The following is a 15,568-nucleotide window of genomic DNA, read 5'->3' on the forward strand; positions in this document are numbered from 1 at the left end:
TAAATATTGTACAGTATAAGTTACACAGATGTGCCTTACAACAACAGGGTAATGACCTTTTACACAAAAAATGAAATCAGGAACACAGACCACTTTGACAGACAAAATGTTACTTTGTCACAATTTGTTATATGTAATGTACAGTAGAATTCATTTAATATCCTTACATAATCTTTCAGGTTAAAAACAATGATTGAAAGTACAATAAAGAGCAGGGTATGTCATTTGAATGGGTTTTATGATAAACAGTGGGTTTTATTTTTATAAACATTGACTGTTTAATGTGTTTTCTCATTAATGGGAAAACAGTATATACAAAATGTGGCTTGTAGGATAATCTTTCAAACGCCTGACTGTTTATTAAGTCTGTTCAGTGCATCTCCTACAATGTCCAGCTCATGTCTTAGCTCCTCCACCACACTGTTGATGCTGGGTGTATCTTTCAATATATCTACACTCTGTGTGTACGGGTTATAGCGCACTGTAAATGGCCGCTTGATTGTTTTTGCAAATTCCCTGCAAAAATAAAAAAAAAGTAAATTAGTTATTAAATAAGTACATTTACATACAGTAAAGTTCAAGTATTAATCAGATAATGTAAGAAATGCATCAAATTTTATAATAATAATGTTATAATTATGCATACCTCATTTTAACTTTGGCCTCCTCAAAGCTTTCTGAGATAAAGTAGACATCCTGGAATGTAGTTATAATGCACTCTTGTTTGCATGTGAGTTTGGGGTCGAAGGGCTTGATGCAGGCATTCCCTGACAGAGCATGCTGGGACAGACATATTCTAATCAGACAACTGACACATTCTGCAACTTGAAATATCAAAGCCATGTATTTGAGGAAAGTTAAAAATTGCCACATTTTTGTATGCATGTAAGAAGATAAGAGTATGTAATTTAGGCAATAATGATACCTTTAACTCACTGATGGAGGACAGCAACCCTGCACCATATGCTCTCAACTTCCCCTCCTGCTTACATAATCCAAACTCCACAGTAAAAAAGTAGCACTGCAAAACAACAAAAATATACTACATATCAAGCTTGTATATGACATACTTTATAAATATATAACAATAAATTATATTAAAGCATAGTAGTTATTAAGATCAATAGTAGTACTTAGTTTTAAGCTCTGTAATTTAATTAACAACAAATATATATTTTGTTAGTGAGTAAATTATTATCATGACATGACCAGGGTAGACATTTAAACATAATGAAGATTAATTGAACAATTGGCCCAAATGTATCTTTTAGCAAGTAATACAGTTTTTTAAATGACAATTTGTTTAATCCTGAATGTGTTTTAAATGTTTTGTTTCAGCCATAGACTGGTGCAGTGGCAATGGTTTTGCAATAAAATGTCAATTAAGCTTGACATCTGTACATATGTTTGGCTACATGATATATGTTATAGTTTTTAATGAATTGGGATGACTCAGTGATACATGAGAAGTGAGAAAAATGTTTAACACAGGTAACTACAACTGAATTCATTGCATTTGTATTAAAGCATGCAGCTTTGACTAAGCCTTTAATAGTTAAAGTATGAAAGCATTAGCTAAATATAGAATGCATCAATAGCATAAAAAAAAAATAAGAAAGAGGTTTACTATTAGACCTGATGGTAAAGATTTGCACCATCAAGACAGAATTGAATGGGACTTTGTCCTAATGAACACAGTCTTGCAATGATAACGTCTTTTCTAATCGAGCCAAAAATCCTGGATATGAACTGAAGTATTCAGCCCAAAATACACATAGTAATCTTAGTAAAGTTTCCCCAGGAATTAACCTACTGGCTGCAGCCTATGACTGAGGTTTACTGTGATAGGAAAGTTGCAACTAGTGGGTGAGAGAACTGGCAATGATTACAAACAATGGGAAGTTTTCTCAGTACAAAACGATCATTATTTGTGGATATGACTTATGTGAAACAATGGACAGTGGAATAATAATTTCAGTGAAGTTTATACTTACAGTAGCAAGCTTTTGAACTTCATCATCAGATGCTCCTAGTGAGGCAAGTCCAATCTCCTGGCTGAACTGTGCAAAACTTGGTTCAGCCAAAAGGGGAACATGGCCCAGCAATTCATGGCATGTGTCCCTGTAACACAAATTGGAAGAACAATATCTTACATTTAACACCAATATAATTTTATACAAAATGCAAGAATTTATGGCAAACATAATGTTTAAAAAAGACATAAGCTCTTGATGGTCTAACACAAGTATATTGATCTAAGACTACCTTTCCTTATAATGGTGTATACTCCTTGAGTCACACTGTTGCCTTAAATTTCCACAGCCTATTGTTGTTTAGAACTGCCGACCACATAACTGTCAGGTAAATAATTCTGATTTGTGCTATTTTCTAGTTTTAAGATAGTCTTCTCAGGGAAATTTATTTCTGGCTCACTAAACTAGATCCTTAAATGTGCACATTGTGTCGTTATTTTACTGCTTTTTGATAAATATTTCCATGTTATTATAATGTTAAACATGTGGTGTACTCACGGTTCAGGTGTGTAGAGAGGGTCTGAGCTGTGCCGAACATACTGTGTGCAGTGGAACACGCGGAAGGCCAGCCCGGCCAGGAAGTCTCTGGGGGAGAGGTATCCTGCTACAGGTCTTATGGTGAAGCCTGTACGTTCTGAAAATGCAAAAAGATTATTTCTTTTTAAAGATAAACAAACACATGAAGAACAAAGAACTCAGACAGTAGTGGCATGTCTTACCTCTAAGAAAACGGGAAACATCTTCTAGCTGAGGAATGTTGTCCTCACGATAACCACAGTACTTGGTGAGCAGTGGTAAGTTCTTCAGGTACTCACGACAGGCATGAGTAGGATACAGCTTATTGAGCTCTCGAAAAACAACCCCCCATGTCTTCACTTCCTCCTCAGTAAAGTCAATTTGTGGAATTGGGTCTCCACTAGTGATGGAAAACAAATGTTTAGTAAAATATTTCTCATTTTAATCTAATTATGTTGTAAATAATATATTACTAAAGTACTTACTGCTTGTAGCTCATAGCCAAATCTGCAAAATACTTTCTCCGCTTCCGATACACATTGTCTTTAAAACCCTACAAAACAAAACATTAAGATTAAGAACTTACAGTTATTATTTTACAATGCAACAACAAACATTTTAAACTGCAGCTACACTCTTAACAAGAAATGTGTCATTATTTACAGTGATGCTATTATAGTACTTCTCAAAATAATATTTTCTGGCACCTTTTTTGAGAGTATAATTGAAACTAATTGTATACAGTGTGCATAAACTTTAAGTTACACTATACAGTGTATCACAAAAGTGAGTACACCCCTCACATTTCTGCAAATATTTCATTATATCTTTTCATAGGACAACACTATAGACATGAAACTTGGATATAACTTAGAGTAGTCAGTGTACAGCTTGTATAGCAGTGTAGATTTACTGTCTTCTGAAAATAACTCAACACACAGCCATTAATGTCTAAATAGCTGGCAACATAAGTGAGTACACCCCACAGTGAACATGTCCAAATTGTGCCCAAAGTTTCAATATTTTGTGTGACCACCATTATTATCCAGCACTGCCTTAACCCTCCTGGGCATGGAATTCACCAGAGCTGCACAGGTTGCTACTGGAATCCTCTTCCACTCCTCCATGATGACATCACGGAGCTGGTGGATGTTAGACACCTTGAACTCCTCCACCTTCCACTTGAGGATGCGCCACAGGTGCTCAATTGGGTTTAGTCCATCACCTTTACCTTCAGCTTCCTCAGCGAGGCAGTTGTCATCTTGGAGGTTGTGTTTGGGGTCGTTATCCTGTTGGAAAACTGCCATGAGGCCCAGTTTTCGAAGGGAGGGGATCATGCTCTGTTTCAGAATGTCACAGTACATGTTGGAATTCATGTTTCCCTCAATGAACCGCAGCTCCCCAGTGCCAGCAACACTCATGCAGCCCAAGACCATGATGCTACCACCACCATGCTTGACTGTAGGCAAGATACAGTTGTCTTGGTACTTCTCACAAGGGCGCCGCCACACATGCTGGACACCATCTTAGCCAAACAAGTTTATCTTGGTCTCGTCAGACCACAGGGCATTCCAGTAATCCATGTTCTTGGACTGCTTGTCTTCAGCAAACTGTTTGCGGGCTTTCTTGTGCGTTAGCTTCCTTCTGGGATGACGACCATGCAGACCAGGGCCGGCGCTAGGGGGGGGCTGAGGGGGGCATTGCCCCCCCAAATTGTGTCTTTGCCCCCCCAAGCAAAGCAGTCCAGAACCAGGGCTAGGGGGGGCTGAGGGGGGCATTGCCCCCCCAAATTGTGTCTTTGCCCCCCAAGCAAAGCAGTCCAGAACCGGGGCTGATGCAGACCGAGTTGATGCAGTGTGCGGCGTATGGTCTGAGCACTGACAGGCTGACCTCCCATGTCTTCAACCTCTGCAGCAATGCTGGCAGCACTCATGTGTCTATTTTTTAAAGCCAACCTCTGGATATGATGCCGCACACGTGGACTCAACTTCTTTGGTCGACCCTGGCGAAGCCTGTTCCGAGTGGAACCTGTCCTGGAAAACCGCTGTATGACCTTGGCCACCATGCTGTAGCTCAGTTTCAGGGTGTTAGCAATCTTCTTATAGCCCAGGCCATCTTTGTGGAGAGCAAAATTCTATTTCTCACATCCTCAGAGAGTTCTTTGCCATGAGGTGCCATGTTGAATATCCAGTGGCCAGTATGAGAGAATTGTACCCAAAACACCAAATTTAACAGCCCTGCTCCCCATTTACACCTGGGACCTTGACACATGACACCAGGGAGGGACAACGACACATTTGGGCACAATTTGGACATGTTCACTGTGGGGTGTACTCACTTATGTTGCCAGCTATTTAGACATTAATGGCTGTGTGTTGAGTTATTGTCAGAAGACAGTAAATCTACACTGCTATACAAGCTGTACACTGACTACTCTAAGTTATATCCAAGTTTCATGTCTATAGTGTTGTCCCATGAAAAGATATAATGAAATATTTGCAGAAATGTGAGGGGTGTACTCACTTTTGTGATACACTGTATGTTTGCAAAACCATAGGTTTGGCCTGTGTCTGTGTCCAGCAATTTTCACTGCTCACCGGGTGATCTGCATCCAGATCTGATCCATACATCAATACACGGTTTGCACAATTATCCAAATCAGAGATCTTCTTGGGAAACCAGGGTACATTATCCATCTCTGCAAATAAAAAATAAAACATTTTTAAGAAGTGCTAAAGTATTTTAGAAAACGTTTCTGTATGTGTCGTTATTTCGACTGGAAGTTAAGAGATTTTGCTCAGATATTATCTATTTGTATGTATAATCACCAAAGTTTCCAAAAGGCAAGGCCTTAGCCATGAACTGAATATTGGGAAAAACCCAGTAATAATTAGCCTCATTACAGTCAAAGTAGATTAAAACCAACACATTCATGTAAAAACAAGCAAAAGTGTCTTACTCTGGTCTTGGTCTCCCATTAGACTTCGTGTGTGTGTGTGTGTGTGTGTGTGTGTGTGTCTGTACCATATGGAGTTATAACTGCCTCACTTTTTAGGAAAGGCTTTTTACAAAATTTTAGAGCCTTTCATGTCAAACACAGTCATGGACAATTTTGTATCTCCAGTTCACCTCACTTGCATGTCTGGACTGTGGGAGGAAACCTGAGCTCCCGGAGGAAAGCCACACAGACACAGGGAGAACACATTGTGCCGCCCTAAAGCTATTAAATTAAGATCGGGGCTATGTGCAAACCACTGTGGCTCCTCCACAACAAACTTGTCAATCAATGTCCTTATAGGCATGTTAGAGCAGGAAAGGGCAGTCTCCAGTCTTTTCCCAAAGGTTGAAAGCAAAGTTGCCAAAAAGGTGAACATATTAATAAGGATGTGTTCTTAATATGTATGGCTATTCTGTAGATATGACCTTGGTAGTTGGCTGAGCTAACAGTCTATCTCAAACCACATAGCATGTCATGTACTGCACAAACAATGACTTGTTTGTTATGTTAGAAGATATGGCTTACCGTTTTCTTCAGGTAGGCGGTTGTCCACAGCGTTTAATTCCAGCACGTTACCGTGTTTGCGCAGCAGCTGGATGATGTCTGTAAGCTGCTCCAGGTTACTGTCACAATCCACCAAGATCTCAAACTCTGAGTTTCCCCTCTTCGACTTACGGGATTCAATGTGCAAAAGATTCACGTGATTCTCCTGTTTAGATCAATTTATGACAACAAATGACTAAAATGCAATAATCAAATCAAATTAAAATGGTGTTAGATTTTGGGGCTTTGGGTTATCTTAAGTTAAAAGGTTTAAGGGAAAGGTTTTATTTAAAATATTTAGGCGATATGGACGTGAACTTTTTTTTAAAATTGTATTTCTCATGTATTTGGGATATTTTCTGTACGTTGACGTGTATAAATAATGTAATAAATCATGAAATTTAAGAAAAATCACACTAAACGGTCCTAAACACATTTTCTGTTCACATATCGCGTGTTAATTGTATTATTTAGATAAAATGATACAAAACGTGATTACCTGGAAGAGTTTCAGTGCTTTGACGAGCCCCCCAATTTCATTCTTCAGAGAGAATACAATAGCTGCACGACCTTTCTCTCCAGAGACACTCTTATTATCTTTATTTTCATCAATCTTAGAAAAGGCTGATTTGTTCATCTGCAAAAGATCCAAAACATCATCAATAGATAACGTATTCAGGATTCATTTTGACGTTTTATTTTCCACACCATAACAGCCAGTGCTAAAAACCTTTAAAGGTGTTCATAATCAGAGAATGAATTAATTTAAATACAACACAATGCGTAGATCCGCTTAAATTTCACAGGTGTTCACATAAATAATCTAGAATAATCTATTATTATTATTATTATTACCACCGATAGAATATTATTATTATTATTATTATTATTATTATTATTATCGGTAGAATATTATTATTATTATTACCGATAGAATATTATTATTATTATTATTATTATTATTATTATTATATGGCCAAAGAAACAGTAAAAAGACACAATTAAAAATCTATCCATCTGAGCACACATTAAGTCACGTTATGCCTATTTTTTAATATCGTACACTTTTTTTGCAAGTTAACATCAGTGTCAGAACGCAAAACCGAGTTTTAATACATTTAGGTTTTTAAAGTTTGTTCGATTTTAAACAGTTTATTTTTAAATAAAAACCAATATGAACCACATGGGTCCCCCTGAAAACCCAGATATTTTACCAGGAATCCAAACAGCGCCGAATACTGTTTCATACATAATAATAATAATAATAATAATAATAATAATAATAGCTTCATTGTTGAAAATTATTTCTTTTTACCACTAGCTTAATTCAGTAGATCACCAGAAACAAGTAGTAGCCTACATCTACTAGCATACTACTACTTCTACTACTACTACTACTACTACTACTACTACTTCTACTACTACTACTGCTGCTAATAATAATAATAATAAAAAATAATAACATATTTTAGGTATAATTACGTTATAACTTTTTCCTATTTCATATCGTTTTCACTAACTGCCTTGTCCTGGTCACCTGATGTATTATTATTATTATTAATATTAATAATAATAAGAAGAAATGTATTAAGTATATATTAAGTTTGTTTATCCTAGGGTGAACGTGCTATGCACTGACCGTGGTGGCGTGCGCGAGCGTGAGCGTGTGCGCGAGTTGAGGCAGGTGTCGGTGCGCGCGCTTTCCCGGATGCAGCAGCGGCAGCATCAGCTTTACAGAGAGCATGATGAGGATAAAGAACTCGCTTTTTTACCACTGTGTTAGACAGTCAGCCAGCTCACTGCTCAGCTTTCTGCTATCCCGTTTAGTTAGCAATGGTACCTATTATTAGCATCGCATTACTTTAATCTTAACACGAGATTAGGCTGCAGTTAATCACTACACGTATTTCTCTTCTGCGTAAAGTCAGCACAGCCGTTTATAGTCTGTATAGAAGTAAGTAAATAAATAGGTTAAATAGCTTGTGGCCTTGGTTATACTTTTTTCATATTTCTTTGATCTTGTGTAAACCTCATGCTCTACAATCTCCTTGCATTTTAAGATATGGTTTAATTGATTTGGTGGTTTGATTAAATGAATATATTACTAGAACTTGATCCACCTGTTTCTCAGACGCAGCACGTCTCGTTCTTGACCTTCTTAACGCACGAGTGGCTCAGCTTAAAGATTTCATTCCAAATGCCCTGATAACAACTCATTAAAAACACCCAAACCTAATTACAATTAATTATTATAAAGCTGATCTATCTATCTATCTGTCTGTCTGTCTGTCTGTCTGTCTGTTTTAGCCTATGCAATATCTAAGTTTCACAAATGGTGCAGTCTAGACAATAGACAATAGGCACTTTTTTATTTTATTTACTAATTACAATATAATTATACGTAGAATTAAATTATTCATTAACACCTAGGCTAATATTCATCATTTACTTTTAAAATTGCATCCAGGTCAGTCTAACAAAAATATCACTGTTTAGCAAAAATTCGGAACATTAAAATTTTTGAAAATAAAAATTTTATATTAAAATCTTAATAAAACTCAGCTGTAAAACACTATATGACGGCTTCACTGTAGTACACTGTATACACAGTTTCACTTCAATTATTACAAAATTCAGAATGGACTTTGTCATCTTTTAAAATAAATTGTTTAACCCTCTTTGTGTTCACTCTTAATCAATAACTGCTCACCTGTCCCACTGTATTTTAATTGGACTAACACTGTGTTCTCCAGAAGGAAGAAGATATTGTTTTACTCCAATGCATTTAAAACTTGATCAGCTGTACGAAACACTGTTACCTTACAAGAAGCTTACAAAATGGACAGGAACACGTTTTACATAGCTTCAAGTCAATATATATACTTTTACAAAGCGTCAACATGAATTATATCTTCCAGGCCAGGTTACCGAGAAATGTCTCACCTCATTATTAAGCTGCTTTTCTTCCAAACACAGGCCGATGTTCATGGAGTCAAATGACCTTCCTCTGCGTGGACCCTCGCTTTTACTCGAGTACATGCTGATCTCACTAATAAACCCGCTTTTATTCACTACTGAGAGCTCGTTTTCTCTGGGTTTTGTAGGGTTGCAGTGATGGGGAAATGAGCTGGGTTGGTACTTATTAGAGAAGGGAGAGAACAAAAGAGGATGGAAGATGATGATGATGATCCCAGCACAGCGAATGGAAAAAGAGCCGCGCACATCACGTCATGGGCTTCGTTTAGCTCAATCATACACGCTTTTTTATTTTCTCAACACACACAAAATATCATGTAAACTCAATGAGTTTCCTCACCAACACACTGATGACTCACATCCACAGGTGAGAACAAACAAAAACGCCATTTCTTTATTGTCTATGGTCACGAATGATTCGAAGTTTTAAAAAGCATCAGAAACATTATGGTCAATAGCCATATACAGTCAGTTCCTGAATTATTGGTAGTCTAGGGGTCAACATTTCTTTGTAGTCTATCCTACATTAAAATAAGAGAAACATTAATTGGAATGGAGGCCATTTTTAAACAAAACATGTCAATTACCAGCACACCTGTATTAAGTACTTGGTGTGGGGGCGGCACGGTGGCTGGGTGGGTAGCACTGTCGCCTCACAGCAAGAAGGTCCTGGGTTCGATCCCCAGGTGGTGTCGGTCTGGGACCTTTCTGTGTGGAGTTTGCATGTTCTCCCTGTGTCTGCGTGGGTTTACTCCGGGTGCTCCGGTTTCCTCCCACAGTTCAAAGACATGCAAGTGAGGTGAATTGGAGATACAAAATTGTCCATGACTGTGTTTGATATAACCTTGAGAAGTGATGAACCTTGTGTAATGAGTAACTACTGTTCCTGTCATGAATGTAACCAAAGTGTAAAACATGACGTTAAAATCCTAATAAACAAACAAACAAACTTGGTGTGGCCTCCGTGTACTAACAAAACAAAGTACTTCTCACAGAATCTCTCCAAGGTCATCTGGTCATCTCTTGTGGACTCTTTTCAATAGTATTTAGATCACAGAACTGACCATTGTAAAAAAAAACAACTCGATTTTGTTGATCTAACTGATTTTGTGTGGATTTGGGTGTATGTTGTTGACCATTGTCTTAATTTACTAATTTAATTTGGCAGTAGAGGAGTCCCAGTTTTATATTTGATGTTATATTCAATGTGTTGTTATTTCTTTGGCATATTTCTCACCCAACTGTGCTTGTTTAAAAATCTGTGATGCTTGTGTATTAAGTATAGTAGATTAAGAACAAAATTACTGAAGTACCCAATTCATAGTGTGTATTTGTACAACAAAGTGGAGGCAGCATAAAGTTTTTTGGTTGTTTCTCTTCAGCAAGTTCCTGCCGATCATTTAAAAAAAGATGAATTAATGACTAGCTTCATATATTAAAATATTTTGAATCCACTGGTATTTATTTAGCACTGAAGAGAGATAAAAGGCTAACATTTTATTCTAACATGATAATTACCTACACATCCAAGTTAATCAAGTCTTAAATGGTAGGGGCAAAGCCCAGATCCCAAAACAAAAAGAACATTGGATTGCATTTGAAAGGGCTGAGTGAAGAAAATTCCAATTTATTTTCAAACAAGAGTGAAATAAAAAACAAATTTTGTGCAAAGTTAATTGTTAACTGTTAATTCACAAAGATTCAATTCAATTCGTAAACTCAATAAGGGTGTGTAAACCCTATAGATAATACAGGTATAATACTGTATATACATATATTAAAAGGAAAAATGAAGAAAATGTAACATATATTTTTGAAACCAGGTAGAGTGTAGTATAAAGAGCACAGTTTCAAATAAGACAGTCTGTAACCCTTTGGCCCTGTCACTTTTATTCAACATGTAGGTCAGTGATTTTTCAGACTTGGTGCATGTCTAGGGTAGAAGGGCATAGCCTAAGAGGATTAGGTCCATCTTTGCTGAAGCTTGGTGGCTGCATCTCCCCAAGGTTGCTTGGTAAAGTGGCACATCCCATAGACGAAGGATCTTATCAACAAATAAAATTACAATGAAAAAGCTCAAAGAGGATGATCTTTCTTTCTCTGTTCCCCTCTGAATCCACAGGTCTTTAGACTTTAAAAGTAAGAATATTGTGTTTCTCTGGGACTTTGCATCAGAGGATATTAAATGATGACTGATGGTGATGACATATTCTTAGGTCTTCATTTATAACGGCACATGGATGCTTTAAAATTTTTTAACAAGACCTTATAGTATAACTAATTTGACATATTAGCAGGTCAAGAGAAAGAAAGATGCAAAGAGGAATGCAAAGAGTTTCTGGTACTGGAAAAGAGAAACATTATGGGTTAGGGTCTCTTATTAGTGATTTATCATGTTCCTTTTGACTGACGGAATGGGAATATTTTATATTGAATATATTGTATTAAATTCACTGATATTATTTCATCTCAAAATTGTTTCATACTTAAATGCACTCATAAGCTGATGCACATGTACTTCAGTTTTGCCTTGTGTGTCCTGATGCTGCTCCTGCTGTTCAGTGTAATCAGACTGAATTATGTCAACTATACCTCTTTCATGTCTAAGTACAGATGTGGTTGGTTATGTCTTGGAAGAGCTATGTCTTGGCGTCCTGAGCAGGATGTGTCACTGCATTGCGCCCAGTGATTCCGGGGAAACTGGACCCACCACGACCCGCCAAGGATAAGGCAATTGGTAAAAACATGAGGTAAAACATGAACAGTTTAAAAAGAACTATTGCAATATAGTTTTGCAAATAATTTAGGTCTTATATCATCTACCATACATAATATTATGATAAATTCAGGAAATCCGGAGAAATCTCAATCTGCATTGGGCAGCGCTGAAAACCAGTGGCATTCCAGGAAAAACTATTATGCTACTCCGGTAAATATAGATACATGGGCTTGGGAGTACTTTAAAAAACATTGTCACTTAACACAGGATACTAATGCATCAAGAAATGTAACCTGAAACCTTATTACACAAAGAAAAAGCCAAACATCATGCAGAAATGCAGTTCTGAGTTCTCTGGGCTCATTTTAGATGGACCAAAAAATAGTAGAAACATGGGCTGTGGTCAGTTAAAACAATGTTTCTTCTTGTTTTGCATTGTCTTGTTGAAAAATGCATAATGTCAAAAGATGTCAAATGGAAAAGATGACGTCTTGAAGGCAGCTCTAAGATCTCAATGTACTTTTCTGCATTAATGCTGCCATCACAGAAGTGTAAATTACCATAGCTCCATACCATGACAGACCCTGGCTTTTGGACTTATTGCTGATAACAGTCTGTATGGTCCATTTTGTCTTTGGTCCAAAGAACACAGCATCCATTTCTTTCAATACTGATTCTTCTTCAGACCACAGTGTACATTTCCACTGTGTGATGGTCTATCCCAAATGCCTCTGAGCCCCAAAAAATTGACACCTCTTCTGGACATGGTTAACATAAGACATTTGTGAATGTACCCCTTTACTGTAGTGCTTGACAAAGGATTGTTAAATAAATATATGCAAATTCCCTTACAATCTTTTCTTTGGGACTTAAACATTTCAACAATTTTCTTATGCATTTGTTGACAGACTGGAGATCCTCTGTCCATCTTTGCTCTTCAAAGCCATTTTGTATATTGCTTTTGCTCCAAATCATAATTACAATCACCTGGTGACATCATCTGTTTGAAATTACATCATTATTTAATTTTTCCCCTCATTACTAGCTCTAATTTACCCCCATCCCAACTTCTTTTGTAATAGTTGCAGGCCTAAAATGCAGGACTTAATGTATATTAACAAATGAAATAAAGTTGACCAGACAAAATGTGAAATATGTGCAATAAAATGAAAGTCAAAGTACATGTAAGGAACACTGCATTTTTATTTGTATGAACGTACTGTCCCAACGCTTTATAAAATAACTGTGTGTTATATGGTGAGGACAGACTTTTACAGGTTTGTATGCTTAAAGTGTGTGGACTGTGGGTGGTGATGCATAAACTCACCTGGCGGAAGGCAAACAAACTGACGTTAACACACATTGCTGTGAGGCCTGGAATGGAAAGCACAGAGGATCAAAGCACTGAAGAGAAATGGGATGTACTACAGTGACAGACCTGATAAACACCAGGCCACATCTGTGACTACATATTCTGCCCTGTGTGTTCCTAATGACAAGGTTTGGTGTGTCGGGGGGCATTAAGGCATTAAGGGAAATGAATATAAATATTGTAGAAATGTAAAAAAAAATTAAACAAACATCAACAAAAGATGGCCGCTCAGGTGGCGCAGCGGTAAAAACACATGCTGGAACGAGAGCTGGGATCTCGAATACATTGTATCGAATCTCAGCTCTGCCTGCCGGCTAAGGATGAGAGGCCACACAAACAACGATTGGCCTGCTGTTCAGATATGGGCGGGACTAAGCCGGATAGGGTCTCTCTCTCTCATGACTGGTGCAATTATGTCCTCTGGTGGCTGATTGATGGCGCCTGCACAGAGATGAGAAAAGAGTGCTCTCAGGGTGTGTCTCTCCGTACACAACGCTGAGCTGCACTGCACTTGTCAAAGTGTGATAAGATGCATACGGCATGCTGCCCACATGTCGGAGGGAACGTGGGTAAGCTTTGTTCTCCTCAATCAGAGCAGGGATCGGAATTGGTGGAGAGGGAGCATGATGCAATTGGGCAATTGGACGTGATAAAAAAGGGGAGAAAATGCATAGAAAAAAAATATATATATTAATAACTATCCTGTAAAATGTCAATCTGTCTTTATCACTGATCTTTGACTTATTGACATATGCTGCTGTTTATTTTTTATAACTGATGCTCCTGCAATTAAGGTACAATTAAGGTAATTCATTGTCTTGCTATTTCACTTTGAAACTTGGTAGGGGCTCCAACTCAGCGATTGCTAGTTTTCTTTTTTGTTTTTGTTTCACCTGTGTAACTGCAAATGAAACAAATGAAACACATACAATTATTTAAGATTGAATAATGACAGTACTTTGAAAGGTGTGTTTTAGATGATTTATTTGGTTGTAAAATGTAATAATGAATAAAATGAATTTTAAAAATGCTGATTTACAATCGTTACATAATTATAGATGTGTGCTTGTTATAGGTCACAGTAATTAACACTTAATGGTATGGTCTGACCTGTATGACCCACTAGATACTGATAATTAGGTAACAAATGTGCCGGTACAACATGTAGTAATGAATAGAAAGTCTTTGTCAGCACATCATGCCACATAATTCCATTGAGCTTGGAGTTACTTTCTATGGGATTCTTACACTGATCCAACTGGTCCTAAATCACTGTACATTTAACAGTGTTTTTTTTTATAATAGTAATAAAACAATACTAAATACCAGAAATTCTGGCTTCTCTGAGCCGATGGTGTGTGTTATGTTGAAGTGGAAACATTAATTATTACTTCTATTCAAAACAAAATTATCTGAATACAAAATGTGACAACGAGAAAGGTTGACGAATGAGGATATGAATCATGTACAAATGTAGCACTTGAGTTATAAACCCAGGATATGACAGTAAATGTATTAGCTCAGGCTTATTTCTCCACCCCCACCCCTTTCTCTCTTTACACAAAAGGAGCTCAGTGTTAATTAAAGGCAGGACAGGCTGGAATTATGCAGCTTCTGGCCCTTTATGCTGAAGAGGCTCTTGGCTGCTATAGAAAAGCGCTGTGTTACTGTGAGCTCATCGGTGCCCACTCATCTCATTACAGACTCACCTCATTACACAGGCTGTACAGTGGGATGACAAGCAGTAAAATACAACAAATCTACTACAATCATCAATTATAAAACTAACTTGAAGTTTAGCTTGCACTAGCAATTTATGGAATTTTAATAAAAAATATATATATTATTGATATGAGTTGAGAACAAACCTGGCTGATCAGAACTTTCATAGCTTAACTTGCAAGCATGCTGACAAACCCAGTGCCCACCAAAGATGTACCACATAGAGGTAATCTGTCTCAGTGGTACTGTTCATTCAATCATAGGATTTAGACACAATCTGCTCAATAAGCCTGGAGATCATTTTAATCTCGCCATCTACACCAACACCACATGTGGGGACATTCATATACCTAATGCTAAAGTGCCCACAACAATGCCAAATTAAGTATTTGTAATTTGTTTAGGAATTTATCTGGCAATTTTATGTGAATATGTTTTACTTAGACATTAAAAATGTTAAGCTGGTTTGGGGTTCCATACAAGGGAAGAAAATTCTGGAATCTGTTAAAAGAGTTCTGTTAGGTGAAGTATGAAGGCAATCAGTTGTTAGTTGTGAGTTATTGTTGTGTCATTACACTAGAAATGTCCTATTTTTTTTCTATTTTTAATTTGATTACTATCAAATCTCTAAGTACTGGAAGAAACTGATACAGAAAAAATTTGTTTTGGTTCACAATGTCAAAGATATG

At 37.1% G+C, this 15,568-nt stretch overlaps 1 protein-coding gene across 1 annotated transcript; it reads right to left on the reverse strand.

The window, feature by feature from the left end:
* Positions 1–218: 218 nt before the first annotated feature.
* Positions 219–9,129, reverse strand: tph1a (tryptophan hydroxylase 1 (tryptophan 5-monooxygenase) a). The gene is made up of 11 exons (XM_063003399.1): positions 9,034–9,129; positions 6,590–6,727; positions 6,073–6,256; positions 5,147–5,247; positions 3,035–3,102; positions 2,753–2,949; positions 2,532–2,667; positions 1,995–2,121; positions 926–1,021; positions 647–780; positions 219–516 (listed from the first exon to the last, which is right to left on the reverse strand). The coding sequence occupies exons 1-11, from the start codon at positions 9,127–9,129 to the stop codon at positions 342–344; spliced, it is 1,452 nt and encodes a 483-aa protein (XP_062859469.1). The 3' UTR covers positions 219–341.
* Between the last annotated feature and the right edge of the window lie 6,439 nt (positions 9,130–15,568).

This window comes from Trichomycterus rosablanca, chromosome 1, assembly GCF_030014385.1.
Source record: "Trichomycterus rosablanca isolate fTriRos1 chromosome 1, fTriRos1.hap1, whole genome shotgun sequence".
Taxonomy (NCBI): domain Eukaryota; kingdom Metazoa; phylum Chordata; class Actinopteri; order Siluriformes; family Trichomycteridae; genus Trichomycterus; species Trichomycterus rosablanca.